At 46.6% G+C, this 27,655-nt stretch overlaps 1 protein-coding gene across 2 annotated transcripts; it reads left to right on the top strand.

Moving 5' to 3' along the window:
- The first annotated feature begins 1,568 nt into the window (after positions 1-1,568).
- Positions 1,569-27,449, top strand: FAM20B (FAM20B glycosaminoglycan xylosylkinase). Of its 2 annotated transcripts, none has more exons than XM_082286759.1 (8): positions 1,569-1,605; positions 8,047-8,577; positions 11,592-11,678; positions 14,044-14,153; positions 16,318-16,489; positions 19,103-19,294; positions 21,687-21,746; positions 23,994-27,449. In XM_082286759.1, exons 2-8 carry the CDS (start codon positions 8,201-8,203, stop codon positions 24,223-24,225), a joined length of 1,230 nt encoding a protein of 409 aa, XP_082142885.1. In that variant the 5' UTR covers positions 1,569-1,605; positions 8,047-8,200; the 3' UTR covers positions 24,226-27,449. The 2 variants fall into 2 exon arrangements, with proteins under 2 accessions (XP_082142885.1, XP_082142886.1); XM_082286760.1 differs by having other exon boundaries at positions 1,593-1,605; positions 8,148-8,577.
- The last annotated feature ends 206 nt before the right edge of the window (positions 27,450-27,655 follow it).

Below are 27,655 nucleotides of genomic sequence, written 5' to 3'. Positions count from 1 at the left end.
TGACCACCCTGTGTCCTGCTGGTCCCCCAGCCATCCAGCATCCCCAGCTCCATGGCTTGTCTGTACCCTGATGCACTTGGCCACTTCTTAGCTCTTAATGTTTCTGTAGCTGTAGACAATTGCTCGGCACTTAAATATTAACGTGCTAATTAATAATGAAAGCCGAGATTGTAGTTAGGGTTAAAACTTTATTGGGTGAGGAGCTAGCAGAGGAGCAGTCCATAACAATAAACTGTGCTATTTATATATATATATTTAAGTATCTTTCCCTCTAGCAATAAGAGATGTTGCCTGTGCTGTGTGTGGATGTCTGCAAAGATGTTTGCTTGAAGCACTTGGAACCTTGCAGCAGGAGGTCATAAAGCACTAGGTATGACTTTTTTTTTTTTTTTTTCTTCTTCTTCAAAGGGGTTTTTTAAAGTCCCATTAAAAGTTTTTGTTCCAAGTCCTAAAAATGGAGGGGGAAAATGGAAAATTCCCGGAAAGAAATATACTTATTTTCCACTTCAGGCCAGTCTGCAAGTGCAGTATTTGTTGCAGTCCTAAAGTGGCCCAAGGTACTGCAGTCAACTATGCTGGACTCAGTGATCTCAGAGGTCTTTTCCAACCTAAATGATTCTGTGAAGCGGGACTAAAAAAGATGAGGAGCAGCAAGTGGAGCAGAAACAATGGAGAAGATGCTCCGGGTAGTGAGGAGCCGTGGAGGAAGGGGATGCACAGGCTGTAGCTGTGGACTGGGATATCTGTCACCCCCTGCTTTTCCTGCCGCGGTGTTTTTGTGGGCGCGTTTCGGGGCTGCGGGGGGGTGGCTCCTGCTGAGCCAGGCTGGCATTGCGCCAGCTGCGCATTCCCTGCCAAACTTCCAGCGCTGCCTTCGAGATGGAATTGACACTGGAGCGTTAATTTAAATTGGGAGTGTGTGAACATAGGGGGGGGGAGGAATTAAATTAAGATGTTATTTGTAGTAGCACGGGGAGAGACAAAATTGTATTGATGTTATGGTTGAATAGCATCCAATTTATTGGTGCTAGATGATAAAAGGAGGTGGATTGCTCAGGACTGCATATAGTCACAATATGCAGTATAATAGGGCTGTAAAATATAATAATACTGTTTAAGAGGGTTGTAATTCTAAATTATACTTCTATCATTCCAAAGTCAGAGGAGCCCATTGCCTCTGACGGCGGTGCGTGTTGTTACAGGACCCGTTGCCACAACATCCTGCTCCCGCGGAGCGCAGCCACAGCTAAGTATTTTCCATATGCATTTGAAAAATGTGTATGACAAGTGTGTATTCCCTTGCTTTTCCCCCGTAGCCAGGGCTCTTCCCCGCAGCCCTGGAGCGGCACCGGCGGCGGGCGGGCCGGGGTTAACGCCGCCGCCGCCCCATTGGCGGGCGCCCCCCCGCCGCTCCCATTGGAGGCGCCCGGCCGCGTCCCCTCGGCCCGGGCAGCTCTGGCGGCTGATTGGCGGGCGGGAGGCGCGCGGCGGGCGGGGCGGGCGCCCATTGGCTGGGGGGCGGGCGCGGGGCGCTGGGCGGCACCATGTTGTGGTGGTGGCGGGGGCCGCCGGCGGCCGGGCCATGGCGGGCGGGCGGCGGGCGCGGTGAGTGCGGCGGGCGCGGGCAGCGGGGCCGGGCCGGGCCGGGCCGGCGGCGCCCGAGGGACGGGAGCGGGACGGGACGGGACGCGGGGCCGCTGCGGCCTGGGGCGGGTACAGCAGGGGTGCCCGGGCCTGGCGGCGGGAGGGAGGGGGCGGAGGGGCGGTTGCGCCCCTCAGAGCGCCGGAGGGGCCCCTGCGGCCGGACCGGCGGCGGGAGAATCACAGGATTAGGGAATTAGGTTGGAAAAGACCTCCGAGATCGTCGAGTCCAAGCGGTGACCCAGCAGCACCCTGTCAGCCAGACCACGGCACCAAGTGCCACGTCCAGGCTTTCCTTGAACACCTCCAGGGACGGTGACTCCGTCGCCTCCCTGGGCAGCCCATTCCAATACATAATCACCCTTTGTCGTGAAAAAATTCCTCCCTATATCCAACCCGAACCTCCACTGGCGCAGCTTGAGGCTCCGTACTCTTGTCCTACTGGTTTTTACCTGAGAGAAGAGCCCAGCCTCACCTGGCCACAATCTCCTGTCAGGGAGTTGAGGAGAGCGAGAAGGTCCCCCCGAGTCTCCCTTTCTCCAGGCTGAGCCTCCTCAGCTCTCTTAGCCTCTCCTCACCAGACCTGTGCTCCAGACCCTTCCTCAGCGCTGTTCCCTTCTCTGGACTCGCTCCAGCACCTCCACGTCCGTCCCGACGGGTCCGGCCTGAGCCGCGGGTCCGGCCCCCGGACAGCCCCCGGCTTCGCCCGTGGTCGGCGGGAGCTGCACGGACGCAGCTCTGGCAGATGGGAATTTTCATCTGCACTCCTGCGGTTCATTCCTCTTCGGGATGCTCGCTTTGAGCTGGGGACGGAGCCCCGTACAGCTGTGAAGCCTCTCTGGCTATCTCTTAACCCTTGGGAACAGCCGTCTGCGCCGTGGGCTCTCGCCGAGTGCCAGTCGCAGCTTGGCGAAGGTCATTGTCCACTGGTGGCAAAATACGACGTGTGTTCATAGAAGCGCTGACTGTGGTTGTCAGAGCCATGGGTTTAACCCTTTTTAAAGGATATCTCTCTTTGGATCCTTTCTGGATACAGATGTGCATAAGCACTGCGGCTCTTCCGTTGTACCTTCTGTGGCACTACAACATACATAGTGCTCTAGGGGCTGAGCAAACAGCGTAAAGTGTAAAATGTAGATCCTAGGCTTGCAGTGGATGCATTGTGAGTGGATCCCACCTGGTACTCACTACAGAACAGATATTCTTGTGTCTTGTTTTCATTTGAAAAGAACTCCGTGCACCCCTTGTGTCCTTAAGTCTGACCTGCACAGTCAGCACAAGACTTGCCTCCGTTTGTGGTACAAAGTTTATTTTGTTTCCTCGTACAAAGTTGTCAGCTTGGTTCTGACACCAGAATGCCACTGCCTCTCCTCGGGAGTGGAGGAGGCTGATTGGCACCTTGCTGCTAAAAGCCAGATGGGTACATGGACCCTCATTAAATTTTTAGTACCAGTCTTACATAGGAGCTGAATAAACATAAGAATGTCAAGTGGAGAAGGGAAACTGCCGAGTTTTTTCACTGCCTTGGCTTCGTTTGCAAGTGGAACAAGGCTCCCTAAAGCATTTCCAACTGGCTTTATTGACCTGCAGTGGTCAGGTGGAATGTCAGTAACTGGGATAGGGACAAGGGAGAGTTGTTCTGGCTGTCTTCTGACCAGGTCCCAGCCCCCTCTGTATCAGTGCCCTTGGCTCCTCCTGCCCCTGTCCTGTGCCATTCTCCATTTCAGTGCTCCCAATCCCTCCCTGCCCACATGGCATTCCCAGCTCCATGCCAGTCCCAGATGTACGCCCGTGGGTTGCCCCCATGGCCAAGGCAAGCAGACAACTGTTGAGCCAACACCCCGGCCCTTCCTGCAGCACCCCTGGCTGCCAGCTTCCAATAAATGCGTAAACCCTGTCTTCAAAACATCTACTGTTCTGTCAGATGTGTTTGGAATTAGCTGGTGGGTCCAAGTGAAAAGTGTGATTATATAAACTTTGTTTCCATAGGAAACGGTGCTCTGTGGAAAGTCATTCTGCGAGGAGGATTAATGCAGCCTGGTTTCCTGAGGAGTTGTTTGCCACATCCTACCCCAGCAGCTCCTGCCTGGCTCCTACCAGCCTCAGTGCCTGGTAGCTTCTCCTTCCCCAGGGCTGCACCCAGGTGCTGCCTGTATCCCAGTCTGCCCTATCCTTATTTGTGCAGCCAGCTGAGTCAGGTGTTCGTGTTTGCTGTGCCAGCAGCTGGGAAAGATTCAGGATATTTACCCAGTTGTCATTGGCTTCTCAAGGCTTCTGTCCTCTGTCTGGCCTGCGGTTTTTGTAGAGCTCGTACAAAGCTCTCTGACAAATTTGGCAAAAATGCAGGTGACAGATTCTAAAGTTACTAAGGGATATAACGGGCCCAGGTGGGCAGACAGATGGACAAAATGATTTTGTTTCTTTCCAGAGCTGTGTGAGAATATTTCAGGCAGTTACTGATTGTTGCAGCTGCAGGCAGTGATATTGCAGTGGTTAAAATGCTTGTGGTCTTTCATATTTATCTGTATTGTAGCTCTCAACCGGGGCTGCAGTTGTGTTTGTGGAAAGTTTGAGTGTAGACTGTCACAGATTTTGCTTGTAGATAATGAGGGTTTTAACAGGAAAGGAGATGGAGAAACAGCAGACAAGTAAATATGTGGGAAGCCTTGAGCACTAGATGACTAAACTCGTACACAAGGCAGGCAGCACGCAGAGAGTGGAAGTGACAGAATGAGCCTGAGAAATCCAAGGAAAGGTCTGTGGGGGCCTGCCTGCGGAAACAGGAATAACAAGGCTCACACAGAGAGGGGAGGCATGAGCCACCAAGGAGCTGGCCAGAGAGGGGAGGATGGGAAGGAAGATTGATCTGGTGAGACTGAAGTACGTTTTGGGAAGAGGAAAATGTCACGACTGTGTACGATGTTTCTTCAAGGCGTTTTCCAGGATTTACTGGAGGACTTCTAAAGGCCTTTTGATAGGTGATCCCAAAAGGTATAGTGTATATAAGAAAAACCCCATGCATTAAACAGGAATTAGTGTCTGCTTCCACCATATCCATTTCAGATCAGTGTCTGTTTGAGCTATGATTTTTGTGTACTTGTGCTGCCAAACTAAACCTTTGCCTGCCCCCGGACCTGATTTGTGACTTGGAGCATAATGAAATCCTGGCAAATTGTACACACAAGTATTTTTGAGATAGCATCTAAAAGGCTTTATGATATAAAAATAAGATTGTGATATGAGGCACTGCATTGATTTTGTGATGCCAGTAAAAAATGTCTTATGGGATTTTTCTGCTAAGTTTGTAGGCTGCTTATAGTAGCTGTGATTTTTGTAACAGGCAAATTACATGCTGATTTTTGAACTGGGAGTGGTCTAATGTTGGTATTTAATGCCAGAAGACATGCTTTAGTTCATGTGTTTGGGTGCACAGTGACCCCACCACAATACTGAGGAGATGCTATTGTTTGTATATTGAGTTGGAAGACTCACACTTGCTGAGAATACAGACCTGGTGGTAATAAGAGAAAGAATTGATCGGGAAGTACCCCAAAGAGGCAGTGAAAAACAAGAAGCGTTTCTTATGCAAACCTTGCAGTTGACTACAGCATTGGAAAGCTGGTAGGGCTGTTTATTTCTGGCTGTTTTCTCTTTTTAGCTGCGTTTACTTTTGTTATTGTCCAATACCCTTTTGCCCTTTGTTCCACTGACTTCTGCTCACAGCTCACCTTATTTTATCCTTTTTAAAATTTTGGTGGTGTATTATTATTTCACTTTTCTCATCTCTGACCTCATTCCAGGACCAGCTTGACACTTCTGGAGTTCTCATAATCTTCCTTTCCAATCCAGGACTTGGCCAAAGACTTGGCTTTTTCAAATTACTTTCTTCCAAAACTGCATAAATGTTTTCTTACATCGCCTCAATGCTGTCACCCTTGCCATCTTCAATTTAAAACAGTAAACTCAAGTTCTGGCTGTCCATAGTAAACTTGTTCATAAAAGGATTCAATTCCCTTGGCTTGTAGAGCAGAGACTGTAATGTTGGCACCAAGGAGCAAAGTGCAGGCTGTGCATGGAGCACTGGGAAATTGATGGCATGGCAACCTTGGGGTGCTTTGGCGTTTGTTGGAGGAAAGCAGCCAATGACTGATGTCCTCAGATGTCACTAAGAAGTGAGAGCCAACTCACCAGCAAATAGTTAAATATTTAATTTTATTTATTTTTTGTAAATTCTGTTTGCCTCCTTGGAGGGTTACAGCCAAAATTAGTTTCAAAGCCGTCACAAAAGATAAACTAAGTAAATGACGTTTAATTTAAGTGACTATAGTTGTATTCTCCTCTCCATTCCCAAGAAGAACATCCCTAGAGAAACTCAGCATTCCTGGAAGTCAGTCTAGAAAAGTGAGTGCTCATGTTGAGCTCCAGACGTGTGGAACATCCTGCCCTGTGCTTTAGTCAGCCATGGCTGGGCTGCAAGGCTTTCTTTAAATGTATGTGTACACATACACATATCTCATAGCGAGGAGTAACTGCTCTGAAGTTACCTGTGTTCTTCTGCCTAACTCCTTCCAAACACTAACAGATTTTAAAAATGAATGGAAGCACATTTTGATAACAGCAGTGCTCAAAATGATTCAGAATTGTTAGTTTTAAAGAGGTGAATTATGCAGTTACAATGAGAGGGTACAGGTGCAGCCGATCTGCTTTGCTTGTCTGCTTAAGTTTAAGAATAATATGATTATTATTTAAGGGTCTCTTCCTGGGTGAGTCTGTATCTGCAGGAAAGAGAGCTTTTGGGTCAGGTGCATCTTCCTTGTCTGTGCTTCTCATTCTCATGCTTGCAGTGGGTAATGTGCAGGTGGCAGTGCTGTCTGGAGAAGAACAGGCTGCCAAAACAGAACTAGATGAAGAGTAATAATACACTCTAATTTCCATATAAACATCTGATTTGTTCTCTTTCAGTATGAGCACAAGTGCCTATTTTCCAATAGATTAAAATCAGTATTACACAGTTAACAGGGGACCACAGTTCTAGTTTGAAGCATCCCTGTGGATGCTCTGCGCTCCCTGGGGCCTCTGTCCTGCTGTGAGTGCTAGCAGGGACATGGGAGAGCCATGTAGCTGGATGTGTCTGCTCAGGACCTCATGTAAATTTGTTGAAGGTGCTGTGGAGTCCTCTGTGGGTTTGCATGTCCTTTTATAGTAATGCTCTTACGCTGTGCCAGCCTGATTCTGCGCTGATGGCTTGCTCTGAAGATGGCTGTGACCTGTGTGTGCCTCGCCAGGCATGGCCTGGCTGATGGCTTGCTGCTGGTAAATGAGCCTGTGCAGCTTGTTTTTTCCAGTGACATGATTAATAATGGCTGGTTTATACACTTATTGTTAAATCGCATGAGAAGGCTTTTCTGTGTCAGTCCTCCCCCAGCTCAGGGTACTGTTCAGGGTTTGCCTGATCAGTGTGGCTGGTGCAGAGAGAAATTCCTGCTGGCTCCCAGCTCTCCTCAGAGGTGTGCCTCATGTCCCCTTTCCATTTGGCTTTTGACTACATTCAGCTAATACTAGGAAGGTGATTTCTGTCCTCATAACTGAATACAGTTGATGGTGCTGGTCCTTACGTGCGAACAGTGCCTTGGCCAAGGCTTATTGAGGGGCCAGATATGTCTTGCAGCCCACTATAAATATAGAAACGGATGTGGCTTTACCTCTTGTAGGTGAGGCTACGGAGAACAGGCAAGGGTTAGTGGTCTGGGATGTTTTTTCTAGTTAATTTGGTTGAGATTGCAGTCACTTTGTATGTTTTCTGTGGTTATGGGTTTTACAGTTGAGTGCGGAAGGTACTTAGTTAACCGCAGGGAAGTAAAGATGTCATCCCCCACCCCAGCTCATTTGTTTTTAAGAATGGAAAAAAAGCTGAGTAAATTATAGTGGCGGAAAATGAAAGGCAATAAACAATTAAGTCTATTCTGTCCTTATGTCTTGTACCTTCAGGAAAGGAGGCTGTGCAGCTGTCCTCACTGTTGTGAGCTGTCTTAAAATCTACCTTCGGGCTTCTCTGGAGGGACAGGTCTTTAGGACACCAGCAATCATGGGATCTCGTACTAGTGGAAAAGTGTGTGTGAAATTGGAGCAATCACATTAAACTACAGTTCTCTGCAAAAGCCTTGCCCGTGGTGGTTGCAGCTGCTATGATTTCAGCTGTGCAGAGATGCTATCTTGCAATTTCCCCTTCCGTGCAGATCACAGAAAGGCTGCAGGAAGGCAGCAAACCCAGTGTGTTTTAACAGAAGCGTTCAGGCTTTAAGGATACAAGCTTCCAGGAATGCAGGCTTGTGTTCCAAGCATAAACTTGATTTTGAGTTTGGTGGGATCTGCAGGATTGTAAGTTTGTGTTTTGTTTATTTTTAGGGGTACCAGGAGATGCTTCAGTGGTGAGACATCTTTTACAATGCAAGTTAGGCATGAAATTCATCAACTAACATCCCCTTCCTCACCCTGATCTCCAACAGACTTCCTGTAACGCTTGGAAGAAAGGGTCAGGGGAGAAGGGCTGAAGGGCACCATGAAGCTGAAGCAGCGAGTTGTGCTGTTGGCCATCCTCCTCGTCATCTTCATTTTCACCAAGGTTTTCCTCATCGACAACCTGGACACCTCGGCTGCCAACCGGGAGGACCAGCGCGCCTTCCAGCGGATGCTGGCGGGGCTGCGCGTGGCGCTGGACCCGCGCCTGGAGCACACGCTGCAGTCGCCCTGGGAGATCGCGGCGCAGTGGGTGGTGCCCCGCGAGGTGTACCCCGAGGACACCCCCGAGCTGGGGGCTGTCATGCACGCCATGACTACCAAGAAGATCATCAAAGCTGACGTGGGGTACAAAGGGACACAGCTGAAAGCTTTGCTGATACTTGAAGGAGGACAGAAGGTTGTCTTCAAACCCAAGAGGTAAATACTGCTTTCAATGACTGCATTAATAACCGCTTTGTTTATATAAACTTTTTTCTCCATGTTGTCCACATTAATGTTTAAGTTACGAATTTTTCTGTGGATGGAAAGGCCATCTTGTTATTTTTGAGACAGACAGGATAGAGGCTTGCTGGTGCTCTAGTAACATTAGGTTGCTGTGCCAGCTGTCTCAGGTTGTGCAGCCTTGATGCTTGGTACAGCCGGTCTTTAGATTAAAAGAGTAATCACTGTGTTCAGTCCTCAGGGAATGCTGGTTACACCTCATGTTTCTGAGCCGTGCCTTCCTGACTGTGGAAGTGCAGCTTCTGGCAGTTTGGAGACAAGCTTTGCTTCCTTGTCGTGTCAGACTGCCAGGAGAGGGTGCAGTTCAAGAACAGGGAAGGCAGGAAAGTTGGCAGTGGTCTTAAAAGTAAATCTGTGTGTCTGGCGTAGTTGAATGTAGGCTGTAAAAATGGTTTGGGTAGGTCAGAGTGAGAGCCCCTGGGCCTTCTGTCTGAGGAGCAATGTGAGAATGGGAGGGTAGTGATGCTTCCTTGGTATGGCCTCGCTTTACAGTGATCCTCAGAAAAATTTAACATGATCAAAGGTTTCTGAAGAGTCTTGGCTGTAAAGCTTTTTGAACTGTTTGTCTTTGGGGAAAAGGAGAAGGAAGAGGTTAAAAATTAAGGCAGGAGATTTCACTGCAAAAGAGAGGTGTCATCCCAGAAAAACATTTTGGCTTAAGCAGGCATGAAGGTTTCCTGGCCTGTCCATGAGTGAGCACAGAGACCACAAAGATGCTCTGAGGGCTGGAGCACCTCTGCTTCGAAACAGGCTGAGAGAGCTGGGGGTGTTCACCTGGAAAAGAGAAGGCTCCAGAGAGACTTTAGAGCCCCTTCCTGTGCCCAAAGGGACTCAAGAGAGATGGAGAGGGACCTGGGACAAGGGCCTGCAGTGACAGGACCAAGGGGAGTGGCTTTGCACTGACAGAGGGTGGGGACAGATGGGAAGGAATTCTTCCCTATGAGGGTGGGGAGGCCCTGGCACAGGTTGTCCAGAGAAGCTGTGGCTGCCCTATCCCTGGAAGTGTTCAAAGGCCAGGCTGGACAGGGCTTGGAACAGCCTGGTCTAGTGGAAGGTGTCCCTGCCCATGGCAGCAGAATTGGAGTGAAATGTTCTTCCAACCCAAACGAGTCTGTGGTTCTGTGATTAGAGAGTGAGAAAAAGTCTGCCCTGCACTTGAGCTCACAGTCCAGCCAATTCCTGCCCTGTGGGCCCAGGCAGTGTGGGCCTTGCACATGGAACTCCTGGTGGTACGGCAGGCATCTCCTGCAATGAAGGCACCGAGGAGGCGCAGCATTCCCACAGTGCCTTCTGTGTCAGTGAGTGCGGTCAGGGCATTCCACCAAGCGTTAAATTGCAGCCTGTAAAGCCCTGTCTGTGCAGGCAGACACAGGCACTGTGCTCCAGCAAGGACACGTGCAGCTGGGAATGCTTGTAGGAGCACTAGAGAGGATGGCCTTGGCCATCCTGGTTCTGGTCGTGACTGCTGAATAGCCAGGCTTGTGGGCAGAGTCCTGTTCTGGCACTGCAAGAGAGTCTATTTAACCAGCTTTGGACCTGAATGCTCTGTCAAAGTTACTGCTAAAAACAGCTCTGAGCAAACTGGCCGGCTGGGGAAGAAGGAATTCCCTCATTACTTTTGCTCTGGAAAGGACTAGATGCCTACTGTGCATGGAAACAAAGAGTTTGGTTGGGATTTACTAATAAATTTTAGCTCTGCAGCTTTCATGATGTGACCATGCTTCTAGAAGCCTGCTCTAAGTACATACCAAAGACCTGCCTTCGAGGACATGTTCTGAGGATTAGCTGTCTCACTGCAAAATTGCTTGAAATTCAGCCTAATTTACTAACAAATAGTAGTTGCTATCATCACATCTGGTGGTATATGTGACATAAGATGGTGGTTTGGTGAAAGCTCCCATTTGGCAGGAATCCTGCACTGGTGAATTCTCTTTTGAGCTGCCTTGCAGAGAAGCTGAAGCATGTGCTCAGGCTGGGGAAGTGGACTGTCATCTCGCCCCACATCCTCCCTGAGCAAGGCTAAAACATCAAAGTAGAGCTCTGTGCCTTCTCTTACACTGTTGCTACTGCTTGAACACAAATTCTGCTGGAAATAATCCAGTCTACACAATTTGATACATAGATGGAAATGAGAAAATAGGTAACCTAATTTGGCCTTACTTGATTTGAAAACGTGTTGCATTTCACCCATTTGCTCGGTGTTGATTGTGGTATTTCACACTCAGCTGCAGCATGGTGCTAAAGCAGTAGCCACACTGATCCGAATGCTGGGAAACGGAGAAATCAGTGTTTGCCTTGACTAAGTAACATCTATTAAAAGATGAAAAAGGGAGCAAAAAGCCTCCCAATTCACCAAAATACACCACTGTTGTTGCAATGAGTGCCTAATTTCTATTTTTTGCTGTTCATTGTGTCTTTTCTCTGCCAGAATAAAGGCTCTGTTTATACCCAGTATTGTCCTCAGGTTCACGCTTGCTGATTTTCTGTCTACTGAAGATTGCATTTGCCATCTCTTCCACAACATAAGATTGTGTTTTCATGTTACTGTACAATCCTTTCTAACCCCAAAATCGTCTGTGGGATTGCTGCTTCCCAGTATAAATAGACCCCTGTTCCATAGCAGGGTCTGTGCTCTTTGTTCTAAGATGTGACTTGGCATATGGTAGGATTAAAATTTATTAGTTGGAATGTGAACTGTTTCCCAAGCTCTGGAGAGCACTGTACATCACTGACCTTTCCTCCTTATTTACCACTTCAACAGTCTGGACACTTTAATCTCATTGATGTTTTTCCCCTGTCCCACAGGCAATCACTTGGAAAGTGACCCAGAGACTTTTTAACGTAGCACTGTTATTAAATTGTTACTCTGAACAGCAGAATTGACGGGAATCCTGCACAGACTCACTTCATTTGACTTATTTCAATTACAGATATGCCAGGGATTATATAGTGGAAGGAGAACCCTACGCTGGCTACGACAGACACAACGCAGAGGTGGCAGCCTTTCACTTGGATAGGTATGGAATTATTGCTTTAGTTGGTTTTACTGTCTTTGCAAAATACCAGAAAAAAAAATGGAATTCTTTGAAGAATACACCTCAGATGTGAGCTACCTCTAGCCTGCCAATATACCACATTGAAGCCAAAATAAGAATTAGTTTATTCTGTGAAACTTCATTTCTAAGATCTGTTCAAGAGTGTAACATTTTAGATATTTGTGAAAAGTTTCAAAAGGAGAATGAGCCCTAAAACCACTCTAGTTAATAGTATAGGGGAGAAAGAGCTTAGCCAGATGCCATGGAAGAGTCTGAAATATTAAATGCATGTGCTAAGTTCATGTCCAGTTCACTAAAAAGTCAAGACTAATGTCTAGACTAACAGTTTAGTCTAAATTAAATACGAATCAGTGCATCCTAGAGGAAAACCAGCTGTTAATATACTAATTGTGCTTGGAGTACCCAGGTGGTTTTGTGGACCTGTGCTGGAGGTGCAATTACAGGAAAAACCAAAAGTTATAGGATGTACAAAGAATGGGACAGAAAACACCAGACACTGAATGTCAATAGTTATGAAATGCTGCTAGGGCTGCAATTTCACACAGAGTAAATGAGCACAGTCTCTGTTGCCTCATTATAGGAAGATCTGGAGGTGAAGAGAAAATCTTGAGAAAAGGAATAAGGAGGGACAAATAAAACAAAGGACAGAATGGTTGAATTTAAGCTGAGGTTTCTCAGTACATAAATAAGAGCCTTATCACTGTGACTAAACTCATAGGTGGTGACAGAGATGTCTGTTAGTCCTGATTCACCTGTGGAACTCATTGCACAGGCAGTGGAAATCAGTAGTTCTAGGAAGGGCTGATGATAACTAGCTGAGTAACACCCATTGGTGCTACAGCCAGCTTGTGCTGGTGGGCCAAAATCAGGGCATATTGAGACCAGAAAAAGATAATGTAGCCAGATGTCAGTCCATTTGTGCTTTCAGGAAGCATACAGGCTTCAGTTTCCCTGTAAAAGCAGTCATTGAACATTCAATCAAAGCCTCTTTCCAGTGTCCAAATCCCACTTAACTCTTCTTTGTTGTCCTTTTGGTCATGATTTTGTGCTTTTTTCTCTGGCCTTTCTCTGGGGCTCTGCACCTCTTTATTCTTCAGGACTACCTTGCAGAACCTACCTGGCACAGAACTTTGATCGGTACCTTTGTGTTGAATGGTGACAGTTCCATATTTTGTCCTAGGATGTCATTGTTTCAAGAAGGATCCTGGATCATTTGGTGTGTTTACCACTGATGGCAAGGCTGTGCCTTCCAGGATCATGGCCTCTCAGCTGTGGCTCTGAAAATACAGGGGCAGGTTTTCCACATCTAAGCTCTGTGCTTGTTTTCTTGGAACACCTGCTTTTGCTCAGGCTGTGCGTAGCTCAGGATTGGCTGTGAATTTCATCCTTATGGACATGACTTGTTCAGACAGACGTCTTGTGCTGCCCTTTCTTAGAGTTATTTTGTACTTGCAACGGGGATTTACTCATTGAATACCTAAAACAAACCCTTTTCAATTATCGGAGTGACTCTCCCAATACCTCTGCAGAATGTCAGTTGTCCCTTTTTCAGAAGAGCCTTTTCAGGCTTTTTTTCTGACATGCAAAGACTATCAAAAGGGTGTCAAAAGTGCATTAGGAGAGTTGGGGCTGACACTCTTTTGATCTTTGTACTTCTTTAAGCACTTCTAAAATTCCACTACAAATACCCGAGTCATTTGTGGTCAAAGAGCAAAGGCTGTGGCAGGCATGGGAGTGGAACCTGGTTCTTCTAACTGCAAGTTTTATGGTTGTTCTTCCCACCTCTGTTTTTTCCAGGCACTTCTCAGGCATTCACTTTTGTTCTACCTTTTCTATTCCCTTCTCCTTCCTCATGCCAAACAAAACAAGTCTTGGATTGGTTGCTTTCAAGTGTAATTGAACTGAGCTTAAGCATAACATTTTAATAGATAGTGGTTCCCACAAATCATAAATGATCTTTCCAGGTGACCAGCCCACGGGCCATCTGGTTTTACTGCTTCAGCCTGCTTCAGACACATGATGGATATTTCTGGTGTGAGGTCTGAGTTCTGAGAGTTGGAGCATGGTGCATCCTCTGTTGCTCTGCTGCAAATGCTTTAATAAAGGAGTGTCACTGATGGCCTATAAACCAAGTTTAACATCCAGGCACATACGAAAAATGAGTTTCCTTACTTTGCCTTGGAGAAGAAAGGAGGTTTCTGCAGGGCTTCAACTTTACTCTTTGGTCTCTGTCATCTCTGACAGATTGGGTGGGTTTTTTTGTTTTCATTTTGAACTGCTGCCTATGTTGCAAATTCTCAGGTCGTGTTTTTTCACCCCCCATCAGAATCCTGGGTTTCCGCCGAGCCCCGCTGGTGGTTGGCAGGTTTGTGAATCTGCGCACAGAGATCAAACCAGTGGCCACGGAGCAGCTCCTGGGCACCTTCATGACTGTGGGTAAGTGGATTCTGTGGACTGTGCTGCCCAGGAAAGGAAAAATGCTTAGTGGGAAAAAAGAGCCGTGGGAACCTGACACAGCTACAGAACAGTTAACCATGATGCAGGAAGCTCACTCTGTGCCAGGACAGATCTTGGATAACCCCGTTTGGCGGGGGAGGAGGACTTGGTTTTCTTCAAGTAGTTTTCCCTCTGTAACTGCTCTGTGTTCCCTCATGCTGCTGTTTCAGATGGGATTTTTATTTTTTGAGTTAAGAATTTTCTCTTTGCTGTCAGGGATGGTTAGAAAAGTCTGTGATTAGACCTGAATAGAAAAAAATTAAAATTGTATTTAATATGAAGAGAGTGGTGATTTGGGATAATTTATAGAGCTGACACACTGTTTGGTATTAGATGTTGTTTGTACTGCATCAGAGCCTGCAGAGCATTTACAACCAAACACAGCAGAACTTCCCTGTGTTGTTTACAGTAATAATGCTGTGAAGGGCACATAATAGAAGCTATTAATGTGAACTCCTACCAGCTGGTCATTAAGCACCAAGAAATTACTTATGCTGTAGACTTAACTCCTTCAGGCTTTCATAAACCATCCAATTACTACTCTTTTGTTTGTTTCATTTTCTAATCAGAAGGCTCCAGAGATGATTGTTCCTTACAGCTGGTACCATTCCAGTTAGCAGCACTGCTGGCAGTCTCCCCTGCTGCCCAACACTGCCACTTACAAGGTGGAACTTTGAGATGAAAGTTTCAGCTCAGCCTCACCAGGCTCCCCTGGCATTCACAGCGGGTGCTTGCCTCAGGCAGGCTTTACATTTTCCAATTTCAGCCAAGATAACTAAGCTGTTTTCTAGCTGCAGTGCTGACTTGAGAAGTATGGCTCAAGAAATTTTCATTGCTCCTCCTTAGATTCCTTGGAACTGCTGTTCTGCAAAGCAGGAACTAAAGAAATGGGTGGATCTGTGGAGGAGGTTAGGATCTTTTGTCAGGCCAAACTTGACCAAGTTCCTAAAGTTTTGAAGAAGAGAGAATTTGTGCATATTCAGTGCAGGTTTGCTGGAGTTGCAGCTAGAATCTCAAAGAATTCTGTCTCTTGCTAGACCTGCTGCAGGCCCTGGATGGGAAGAGAGATCTTGCAGGCTTTCCAAATAAGAGATCTGGTCTGCAAGCTCTGTGTTGGTAATGATCTCTGACATCCTCAGGTTGTCTGATGGGATACTGGGAGCACAGGAGCTGGGTCTTCATGGAGGGCTCCAAAGGAGTGCTGGCTGAGAGGCGGGGATATGTAAGGATGGAGAGGGAAAAACACGGCTTTCGGAGAGCTGGGCTTGGTCTGGGGAGGATATTGGATGTAGAACCAAAGGGAAGCAGGGCAGAGAGTAATCACAACCAAGTGAGACATAGGTGAGTATTTTAGAAGAACATCTGTGAGCACGGAACTGGATTTAGCTTGGCGAGGATCAAGCGAAGGCGGGTTAAGAAGGGGAAAAGAGAAGAGGGTAAACGAACAGTATTACTGTGGGCTGCTCCAGATTACTCGATGCTACAGGATGCATCTGCGTTAGTGGACTGAAGGCTGCAGGGTTTTGTTGCTCCTCTCCTGTCAGAAGGCACTGATGAAGCTTTGACAGATCTGCATTCCTAGATCATCTGAGAATGATACTTGTTTCTGTCTCCTCTGCTAAGTCAGCTCAAGTAGCTGAGATGTGTGCCAGGTCCCAGGGCACCAAATCCCTTTGGGTTCTGCTGTGTCTCTTTTCACTTACCTCTTCTTGGGCACTTTTTCAAATAAGTGGGAGATCTGACACATGAAGTATGAAATGTGAAAAACAAGCAGTGTTAGCATTGCAAAGTCAAGGTCCTAAGGACTAAGAAAGGATCGCAAAACTTGTTGATTGTGCAGTGTTGTATTAATTCTCAGAGTGATAAAGTCATTAGAAAATATAATTGCTCTCTCCTTTTTGTATTAGTTGTTAATTGCTCTGAATGAATGGATGTCTGTGTAATCTCCTTTGAGCCTCTCCCTCTCAGAGACAGGAAGCACGAAGACAAGTGCAGTGAAATCCCGTTGTGGGGAAGACTGCTGCAACAACACGCTCCTGAATTTCAGTTGGATTCCTTGGATTAAGTTCTGCTGTTTTGATACCTCTTTGTTTTTCTTTTTAAGGCAATAACACTTGCTTCTATGGGAAGTGCTACTATTGTCGGGAAACAGAGCCAGCCTGTGCAGATGGGGACATCATGGAGGGCTCAGTGACCCTGTGGCTGCCGGACGTTTGGCCCCTGCAGAAGCACCGGCACCCCTGGGGCAGGACGTACCGGGAGGGCAAACTCGCCAGGTACGAGAGCAGGGCAGGGTTGTTCTTCAGAGATGATCGTTTGCACTGACTCTTGCAAATACAGTGGTTAGTTAAAGAGCACTAAGGGCTTTCAAAACCTACAGTTGTGCCGACAGCTTTCTTAGTGCAACAGTAGAAGCCAAGAAGTCCAGAATAAAATTTAAATTCAAATGAGGAAGGAAAAAAATCTTTGTTGTTTTCCTCAATATTAAGCACCGTCCTTTTCCTGCCTCTTGGCTGGAACAGAACTCCACATTGCAGTCACTCCAAGCTCTGAAAATCTTGTCTGTGGGCACTGGACCTCCTGTCGATGCTGTGCCCCTCTGTGGCCCCTGAAATGTGGTACCACTGTGCCAGACCTAATTTCATGGTCCTTGTAGTTTGTTTCCAGAGTTGTGGAACTGGTTTAACTTAAGCTAGTCCTGGGAAGTCCTTTACTTTGAATGCCATCAATAGTTGGTGACCATGCTCAGGGTGTAAAGAATGCTAAATCCCACATTTGTCCTTCTTTAAGCAGCATTCTACAATAGATGGAACACATCTGAGTTCCTGAGTTGGGGATGTTTTTGCCATGACCAGAACAAATGGGTTTGAGCTTAGTAAATTTTTCCAAATCTGTCTTGAACTTGAAAGTGATTAGAAGAGTCTTTTAGTCCTTGGTCTAAAGTATCCATTGATTTCCAGTGATGTGATTGTTCTCAGAAAGAATCTCATCCAAAGGCGCTCTTGAATTGTTTGAGTGTAAAATGCACAGACTGAATTTTGAGCAGCAGATGTTTTCTCTTTCCCAGCAGGTCAAAATCAGCTGTGTTCAGTACATGGTACATTGCAGTAATGAACGGGATGAATTTCGTGGAGGTGTTCCTCCTATTGAGAGGCTGCTTTTCATCATACCCTGCCTACTTACACAGGGATTCACCTTGATTCCTGTGCTGATTTGATATTTGGTGTATTTAAACTCATGCTTGCCTCCTTTAGATGAGGTTACAAGGTTCTGGTGGTTTTCACCTTGTCATGCTGCACATTTCACTTTGAGAGATCAGAATTAAACATTCTTGGTGTCATGCCCTCCTTTTTCTGTGCCTGGTAATTGTGGAAAAATAACTGTAAGAATTTTTTCCTGCTCTAGCTGCTGTTCTGAGTTGACCTTTGGAACATAATTCACACAGGCACATTAGTGTACATAATTTTTAATGGAGGTGTAATAGATAAAATCCCTGACCTTCCAAGGCCTGTGCTAATACAATATAAATGATCAGAAATGAGTGTAGGATAAAAGCTTCTCTTGAAAGACTGCATGGAAAATGAGGAGAGAGAGCATAGTATATCTGAAAAATTGGGGCAAGGAGATTGAGTACCACTCTGAAGGAAAGTGAGAGGAAAAGAAACACTTGAGGGGGAGAGTGGGATGCAGCATAAGAAATTTATCCAGCACAAGGAGAAGAGGTTCTGAGACTGTTGCTGTGTGGATTTGTGCTACAAGCTGAGTGTGAGCTGGGCCTTGGTGCAAAGATCCCTCTTCCTAGGGGGATTTAGGCACAGCGTTTGAGGAACGTGTGTGGCCTGTTATCAAAAACATTGAGAAGATAAATTTTTAACCTCTCTGATTTGGATACCTGGAGGAAAGATGGGATATTGGGACCTCTGGCTCCAGACCACTAGAAGATGAAGTGGGATATGTGGCAGTTACAGTAATTAAATTCGGACCTTCGTATTTCCATGACTATCTGCAGTTTTGAGCATGTCAGCAAGTCTCTCCAGCGTGCGTTTCCTCCATCTCTGTTTCCAAATCACAGATGGTTTAGGGCATTTCCAATTTAATTGCTGTTTTGTGAAGAATTTAGTCCTTACGTGGAAGATGTCCTTGTTATTTAGGTTGACAGATGGAAAGGATATACACCAGAGATTTGGCTGTTTTGGTCGTGGTGTTGAATAGCTTTGAAAGCTGTAAAGAAGAAAATGGGAAAGTTTAAAATCCTAGCTTTGGAGAATTGAGACATGACATCCGTGTTACAAGGTTACGTGTAGAAGTAGAAGGAGGTAAGAGGGAAGCTTGAAATCTTGTCAGTGGAGAAGGTGGTGAGATACTCTGCAGAGGAAGTGGGGAGGAAAGAGACAGCTGGGAGTAAAGGAGAATGAACACAGAGAAGCCCTTCTCCTGAGGGCAGAGGGGCTCACTGCTAACCACAATGAGGCTATTTGCCCTGGAAAGGAAAAAGAGGATGGCTGGGAAGCCAGATGGAAACAGACACGGTAGTGAAGTTGTTCCTTGGGAAGCTGAGGGAGGCAAGGCATGGCAGTAGTCTTCCCATAAGGCAGCCCGGCCATTGTGGAGTTGTGAGGAAGCAAACTCTGACTTTGTTTTCCATAGGAGGATGATCTTTGTGTGTCTTTGAACTGAAACTACAGGTTGCTCCATACGCTGGGATGTTAATGCAGGATGTTCATGGTTCCTCTTTCCATGAAACACTGTTGGCAAGCCCTTCCTTCTTTACCTAGCCTGGGCTGCTCCCCTTTTCTCGGCGCACTCGAAGGTGACTGAAGGGCAGCTGTCACTGCTGTTGCTGTGCAGTGGTGGTTCCCTGAAGGGCTGCTGTTCCTCTGTGGCTGCAGGTGGGAGTATGACGAGAGCTACTGCGACGCCGTGAAGAAAACGTCCCCGTACGACTCGGGCCCGCGCCTGCTCGACATCATCGACACGGCCATCTTCGACTACTTGATCGGCAACGCCGACCGGCACCACTACGAGAGCTTCCAGGACGATGAGGGAGCCAGTATGCTCATCCTGCTGGACAATGCCAAAAGGTGAGCCTGGGGAGGGCCCTTTTGGCCTGGCAGTGGCAAGCACAAGGGCACACACTTACCTGCTCTGTCTCGCTCTTTTTTCTCTCTCTCACGAATGTATTCTTTAATGTCTTTTGTAATGTCTGTTCCTTTTTAGCAGAAATTGCTCACCAAATCTTAGGGTCCTTCAAAAGCTGTGGTGCTGACAGGACAAGAAGGAATGGATTCAAGGTGAAAGAAAGTGGGTTTAGATCAGGTATTAGGAAGCAATTCTTCCATGTGTGGGTGCTGAGGCCCTGGCACAGGGTGCCCAGAGAAGCTGTGGCTGCCCCATCTCTGGAAGTGTCCAAGGCTGCCAGGTTGGACGGGGCTTGGAGCACCCTGGTCTAGTGGAAGGTGTCCCTGCCCATGGCAGGGCAGTGGAACAAGATGAGCTTAAACCCAACTCTTCCAAACCAAACCACTCTAGGACTCCATGATTCCACTCTGTGCTCTAGATACTCTTCTGTCTTGGCAAAGTCTTACTCAATCTACAGAAACTCCCCAATTAACACAGTATTTCCCAAAGGAGCTTCCAAAGGTTTGCTCAAGTCTCTCCTCCTATCCCCTGGAAAGCCCTTTCCTTTTAGGCTTTTAATTAGTGGAAGATAGAAAATTTGTGCTTTTTTTATTGATCACCAGTCAGTATTAGTGAGTGCTGTAATAAAAGCAGATCTTTTCAAAACGTGTTTCTGAATAATTTGGCATTCCCTGCCATCTGAATATGCCTACTCTGGCTTTGAAAGGTTAAAAGTATAAAATGGAGGTAGAATTGGTACCAAAAGCAAAATATGGTGATGTTCTAAATGTGGACATTAACTCTTACCTGGAAAAAATGTTTCCAAAATGTGTTTAGAATGTGAGTTCTTCTGTCTTTGCTATAGTTTCTTTGTATGTTGTCCGCTATAGTTTAGGTTAAAAATTGTATTGAAGACACAGCCTTGTTTAAATCATAAGAATTTGATTAATTTTTCTTAAAAACATAAAGATCATCTGCTTGTCTTTCTCATTATTTAGTCCAGCAATTCAGGATTATTTCTTTATCTGGTGAGCACTCCCATGTGCAGTGGCAGTGATTTTCCCCTTCTGTGAAGGACCAGCAGTTCCTGTGGCAGCTGTGCTCTGCCTTTGCACACCACTTGTACCAAGTGTACCCAGCACTTGAGACCTTGGAGATCCTTGGAAGGCTTGGGGTTACCTTCCTTTTCCCATTTATCTGTCGTGTAGTGGATTCCATCCTTCCTTCCGTCCTTCCTCGCTGTCATCAGCCTGTTCAGTAATACTCCAGTATGACAGCAGGATGCATTCCACCTCGGGACTGCTTCATCACTGCTGCTTTAGGTGAATTTGGCAAAAATGCTCATTCTGTTCCTCACTGGCAGTGTGCTAGGAGGAAGGAAGGTAATGGATCAGTCACTGAAAGTGAATACAGTGTTTGAAGGTCAAGTCCCTTTGTTATGATATGCTCCTATAACATTATGAAAATATTTTTGGTGAGGCTTTGCAGGCTCACAGTAAATTGTTTTCTTGAAAATGTGATTTATTTAATCACTTAATAAAATTTCTTTCAGCTCCTTTGAAATAATGGGTAAGGGACAGTTTTTCATAGAACCATGGTAGATCGCGATTTGGAAGGGACCCATAAGGATCATCAACCCCAACTCCTTGTTTCTTACAGGACTACCTAAAACTAAACCATATACATAAGAGCAGGTGCTCCTTGGTGCCATGACCACTTCCCTGGGAGCTTATTCCAGTTTTAAAGCTACTAATAACAGAATTATTTGGGCAGCATAATGCCAGGCCCCTATAGCAACTTACCTTTGTTGGGGGGAAAGTTCTTTGTTGAAAACTGTATTATGAAGAAGGTGAAACTATGAAAAATAAATCCAGCATGTGTTTAGATAAAGCTTGAAATACTGTGGAAACCTTCTGGCTTCCTCAGGAAGTGTAGGCATTAAATGTTTAAGTTGATCACCTTGTTAGTGAACTGTTGCTCTGATGGTTGGTGCTGTTTGGTTCCTTCCCTGCTCAGCTGTGGCAGGAAAAGCTCCCATCCTCCATGCCCAGAATACCAGTTATTCCTTACCCCTGCATCAGTCCTAAACTCCTCTGAAATGCCTTTCTAAGGTGCCTTGGTCTGATAAAGAACTGGGTATGCTGGTCCTGCTTCTGTCTACCTGCTTAGCTGATGCTGTGGAGAGTTATATCTGTGATTGGTCATGGCCTGTTTATATTTTAATTTAAATGATTTGATCTCTTGGAGCATGAAATTGCCTAGTATTGATTTCTTTGAATTCTTTGCGAAGCTCTTTATGTCGAGAACAACCATAGGAGTTCAGCTGGTTCACTTGGTTTTAATTTTGCTTTTCAGCTTTGGAAACCCTGCCCTGGATGAAAGAAGCATCTTGGCTCCTCTCTATCAGTGCTGCATGTAAGTGAAACACAGGGGTGCTGTTCACTTTGCCTCTGTAACTGCTGTCCTTTGGTTCGCAATATCATTAACTTGGGAGCCTTCTGGCAGCCTGAAAATGTTTGCTGGGGTCCACAGTGCTGTACTTTTTTGAGATACTGTCTGCTTGATGGATTGTCAGTGCCCAAGAAGCTGAGGAATCCATTTTCATGAAGGCAGTACATGAGGCTTAGCTGCAGAAAGTGGGCTCGCCTCCGGGTCACTGGTTCAGATCTATCCATAGTCAGTGACAGGCACTTTGCATCTGCAGCTGTCCCCATCCAGCTCCTGACAAATCAAAGTCCACATCCCAGCTTGAGTTCTCCCTGACAGAAATGAAGGATCCAATGTGTCTGACATTTAATAATTTCAGAGATGGTTTCTGAAGAAAACTGCAGCCCTGCTCAGGGGGCTCCTCTCAAGTGAAGTTTGTAGTTTCTTTGCAGAGAAGAAGAAAATAATGATTGCAGGGGCGAATAAAATAACAATTAGACTGAAGAGTTGTGCCACCCCCCCCCAGGCTGGGATGTTCTTCTGGCTGTCTGAGGGGTGGGAGAGGGGACCACTGCTGCTCACTTCTGCTTTGGCCTGTAAGCTGTGGTTTTATTTTCAGAGGCTGTGACTTTTTGATTTCTGTTACCAGGCCATTGCTACTTCTCATTAGGAAATAGGTGCTCCAAGGGCTGGAGCACCCCTCCTCTGGGAACAGCCTGAGAGAGCTGGGGGTGTTCAACCTGGAGAAAAGAAGGCCCTGGGGAGAGCTCAGAGCCCCTTCCAGTGCCTGAAGGGGCTCCAAGAGAGCTGGAGAGAGACTTGGGACAAGGGCCTGCAGTGACAGTACAGGGGGAATGGCTTCCCACTGATAGAGGGCAGGGTTAGATGGGGTATTGGGAAGGAATTGTTCCCTGTGAGGGTGGGCAGGCCCTGGCACAGGGTGCCCAGAGAAGCTGTGGCTGCCCCTGGATCCCTGGAAGTGTCCAAAGCCGGGTTGGACGGGGCTTGGAACAACCTGGTCTTGTGGAAGGTGTCCCTGTCCATGGCAGGGGGGTGGAATGAGATGTTCTTTAAGGTCCCTTCCAGTCCAAGCCATTCTGGGATTCTATGAAAATTTCCAGAAAGAAAAATACTGATGTATCCATTTCAACATTAACTCCTTGAAGCCTTCCAAATGGAGCTTGTCCTTGAAGCTTGTCCTTGAAGCTTGTCCTTGAAGCTTGTCCTTGAAAGGTTCTATTTTCCAAAATCCATGGGACCTTTGAAAACTGGGAACTTTGCAGAAAGCCTAAGCTCTCATCCTGCTTGCACTAAGCACAGCTCCCTGCATGCTGCAGTACACCTGGCCTATGTTCTGCAAGATCCTTTTAAAAGTCATATGGAGAAGAGTTAAAGAATGTTCAAATTCTTTAGTTTTCCTGCATTAATTTAAAATATATATTTAGTTTTCTGCTTTACTGGGATTTTTTGGGAGTCTTTGTCATCTAGATTCTCCCAAATGCAACCAGAGGAGAAGTTTCTCTCTGTAAGAGACTTTCCAACTTCGTGCTTTTCAGATATCCCTTCTTTCTGGCACCGATCAAATGCCACATAAGAATTCATATGCATAATTGTTTTAACTGTAAGTTTGTTACAACACTTGCTTATTTTGCTGGTTTTATTAAAGGCCATCAAACCCAAGAGTTTAGACCAGGGGTGCTAAAGATTAGGCCCTGAAAGATTTGGGGGAGAATCCCAAGAGACTTCACAGAACATGAGAGTTGAGATGGGCTGACACAAATAAGTTCAGTGGCCAGTGAAGAGGAAAGGTCACTGCTGTGTTCTCTTTCATGGAAGTTTGGTCAGCCTTTTGTCCTCTGTGATTCATTATTGGTCAGTGATGCTCTTCCTGAGGTGACCTGAGTTTTGTTTGAATTTGTTGATTTTCCTTCCTTTTCTTTCCTTTCTAAACTGTGTCTGGGAGGCCTCAGGACTGAAGACCTTCTGTGCTCACAGCTGGAAGTGTTCCTGTGTAACAGGAGTTACGTCACACCGGATTGATTCTTCATCACCTTTGGTTTTCAAGTTTCATTAGATCCTGTCTGTGATGCAGTTTCACCTGGACCCTGCCATCCCAAACTCTGCAATGAGTCTCCATTCTTGATGTGCCAGGCTCCCTCAGGAGGCTGGCTCTGGTATTCCCAGTGGGATGCAGCAGGACCGTGGGATGGTGACGTGTGTTTGTTTCTTTTGCAGCATCCGGGTTTCTACCTGGAACAGGCTGAATTACCTGAAGAACGGAGTCCTGAAGTCTGCCTTAAAAACTGCCATGTCGCATGACCCCATCTCACCTGTGCTCTCCGACCCTCACCTGGACGCCCTGGACCAGCGGCTCCTCAGCATCCTGGCTACAGTGAAGCAGTGCACAGACCAGTTTGGGCCAGATGCTGTGCTGGTGGAAGACAGGATGACTCTGTCTCACTTGTAATTGTAGCGGAACACAAGATGAAACTCCTTTTTTTAAAAACAAACAAAAAAGCGATAGAAAAACAGCACAATCAGTTCAGAAGGGCTGTGGCCAAGATGGACTGACATGAACAGGAAAGCTCCCGAGCCAGAGGAAGGGAGGTGACACTGGCTTTTTCCTTGGGCTGGCACAGTGAGAGGTGGGAAGGGCCTCGGCTGGCTGAGCCCGCAGTGGATGGTGGCCGCTGTGGCGTGTCCATTGCCGGCAGTGGGCATCGCGCTGGATACAAACGGCTGCCGGTGCTGGTGCGGCCGTGTGCGGCACACACGCTCCTCTGGGGACTGCATCTGGAGGGGACACACAGATGAACAGGACAGTCCTCTCCCCTCTCTTCCCCCTGCACTCTGGCGAGTTTGCCTGATTCAGGGTTGTACACAATCAGCTCTGAGCTGGTTGGGCATTTTATTGCTTCTCTAGAGAACGAGCAAGGGGCGAATAAAATAACCATTAGACTGAAGAGTTGTGCCACCACCCCCCGGGCTGGGATGTTCTTCTGGTTGTCTGAGAGGTGGGAGAGGGGACCTCTGCTGCTCACTTGGCTTTTCCTTGATAAAAGGCCAGGAAAGGGGGTTGCCTCGTGTGTGATAATGCTTCAGTGTTTTTGCTGAAGTCCTATCAAAGATTTATCCACAGGGTTGGAGATTTAGGAGAGGACAGGTTGGTTATACAGCACTTGATAATTAAGGGGTTATAGTAAGTTTCCATGTGTTTTGTCACTTGTTTCTTAAGGAATCTGGCAAGGTCTGAGTAGAGAAAATACCCTTGTAGTCCTGTGTCCATTATAACCAAATTTTCATTGTCTTGTAGCTGAGGAGGACAGGCTGTGTCCTTGGAAGCAGTTCTGTGTAGCGAGGTCAGGCTGCCTTACTGTGAGCCCTAAGTGCTGTGGAGCCTCTGGGCACGTGGGACTGGGGGAAGAGGTGTTTGCTGGACTTCCCCAGTTACCAGCAGTAACCTGACTTGTGCAGACAACCCTGAGCTGTGGTCTGTCTTCTTCATCATCTCACCTGAGCTTCCTGCTGCTCCCCGTGCCCACAGCTCAGCACTGCTGCTCTTGGAACACTGGTGTTTGGGTCCCACGTTCACCTAGTCTGGCTGTGGCTGAGCTCAGAAGCTGTGCCCACTTCCAGGAGGTTTTCTGCCTTCCCCAGCTGCTTCCTGCAACCACCACAGCGGTGTTCTGCCTGGGATGGTCATCCTGGGCTCCTCACTAACGCTTTTGCCATGGATAGAGAAGAGTTGGCTTTTCAGGGCAGGCTTGCAGCACTCATCTTGTGCTAGTCCTGTTGTCCTTCAGCACTGCAGCCTGTGCTGCCAATGAGCTTGTGTCATAAAACTGATCACCTTGGGGCAGGTCTCAGTTTGTGTCTCCAGAAGAGAAGCAGCTTCATCACTATTTCCAAATTGAACAGCTTTGCATCAGCGTTCAGCCAGCATGGTCCTTAATGAAAGGAAAGAGCTCCCTTCCCAAAGTGGTTACAGGTTACTGGACTTCAGAGCAAGAGCACCAAAATGTCAGTTTGAGCCTTTTGCCTTGGTTTTCCTGTCAGGATTTCTCTAACTGCAGTGTGGCAGGCAGGTAAAGCTGTTGTTGCACCTTCCGCACCTGATCCAGGAGGTGTCAGGGAGAGAGTTTATCTGAAAAATGCAGATATTGGTTTCTTTTGGTGAAGTATTTTTCTCATTGCATGAGCAGAGTATCTTGAAAGTAGAATGTGGCTGTTTACCTGAGACTGAATTTTGTTACTCTTGCTCTCTTCTGGACTTGGCCATGTCACAGATGCACCCCAGAGCAATGAGGTGATGGGATCTGGAGTTATTTACTGGAGTTCCTAGTCAGGATGGTGACACACAGGCAGCTTTGAGGACTCTGTGGAGCTCGTGCCTCTATCACCTGATAACAGAACATGCTTTAGAAGCTGTGTGTGGTGCCTGTGGGGCAGGAGCAAGTGCTGGTTTAAACTGTTTCCCAGGAAATTTCAGATGATTTACCCAAAGGGGAGATGGTGAAGCACATGGTGGTGGCTTGTAGCATTTCTAAAAGCATATTCTTCTCTGAGCTTAATCATGAGCTCTCAATATTTTGGGAGGGATCTACCAAAATTTAGTTTTTGATTTCTGTATGATTGCTCTTGATATTTACAGTTGATTTAATAATGAGTTCAAAAAAAGGTCTTTCAGTCTTTGAAATTAAATTAGTGTTGAGGACTTACATGTTGCTCTAAGTTAAAGCTTTTGCTGTCAGATGGGACCTGGGGGTAAGTTTTTCCCCAGTATAAAGGTCAAAGATATAAAGCAGGGTATTGGTTTATTTTGGTTTACTTGTGGACAAAGGGCATGAAGTCCAGCATTATCAGTTCAAGGAAGCAAGAAATGGTCGTTTTTTGGAGTTGGTTTTTTATTTGTGATATTGATGCTTCTGGTTGCTGTAAACATTACTGGAGGTTGGTGTTCTGCAGCAGGAAAGCAAAATAAATTCCTCTCTTAAACCAAAATCAGGAAGATCTGGTTTTGGCCTTGTGACAATTTCTGCCCTTTTGGCAGTGATGGTTGTTTTGCTTGAATACAGAACCGCGAGAGATTTTAAATTGTAACCATTGCAAAGGAAATGAGGAGCAGCATCCACGTGCCAACAGGGTCTGCTTGAACCTCTGAAAAATAACACTGTTTGTAAGGCAGGTGCTCTGTCGAGGAGGCTTTTGTGACACCTTCTGATCCTTGTTCACTGTGCACGTGTCACCCGCTGGCCCCAGATGTTACACACTGGTTGTGTCAAGGTCATCAGTGAGATCAGAGCGCTGGAAGCACAGAAGTCAAGAACTAGTTAAAGAGAGCCTCATCAGCCATCTGCTATTTACCTCCTCCTGCCTGAGTCAGCCATCAGGAGGAGGAGACACTCGAATCAGCTTCCCTTCCAGCAGCTGATGAACTGGAGTGTGTCTTGCCAAACAAACTTCAACTCAGAAGTACTAATTTATTAAGAAGGTAATTTATTTACAGCAGCAGCTGGAGCAAGATGCTGGAAACAGACCCCCCCCCTCTCGGATCTGCCAGAGGAGGCCCCTGGGAGCTGCTGCACAAATGGAGTTGCTAATAAGCAAACAGAATGCAATCATGACTTTCTACTCCTATCCCCCGGGGTCAGATCCCACATAAAGCAACATTGTGTGAATAAAGATTTTAATAAAGCAGCATTGATGGATTGCTTAAGTCTCTCTCTCCCTCCCTTGTCTGTCTCTCTCGAGTTCCAGCATGTGGTGGGCTGAACGTGTGAAGTGTTTTTCTGCTGCTGCTGTCTCCCAGTCACTCCTCTGCTAATGGTTGTCAGTGGCATTTACTCCACTCGTGTATATCCAAAAACGGGGTCAAACGTGCAGCTGGTTTGCAAGAG

Source organism: Coloeus monedula, assembly GCF_965178545.1.
Source record: "Coloeus monedula genome assembly, chromosome: 9".
NCBI lineage: Eukaryota > Metazoa > Chordata > Aves > Passeriformes > Corvidae > Coloeus > Coloeus monedula.
This window is presented reverse-complemented; position numbering and strand designations above follow the sequence as displayed.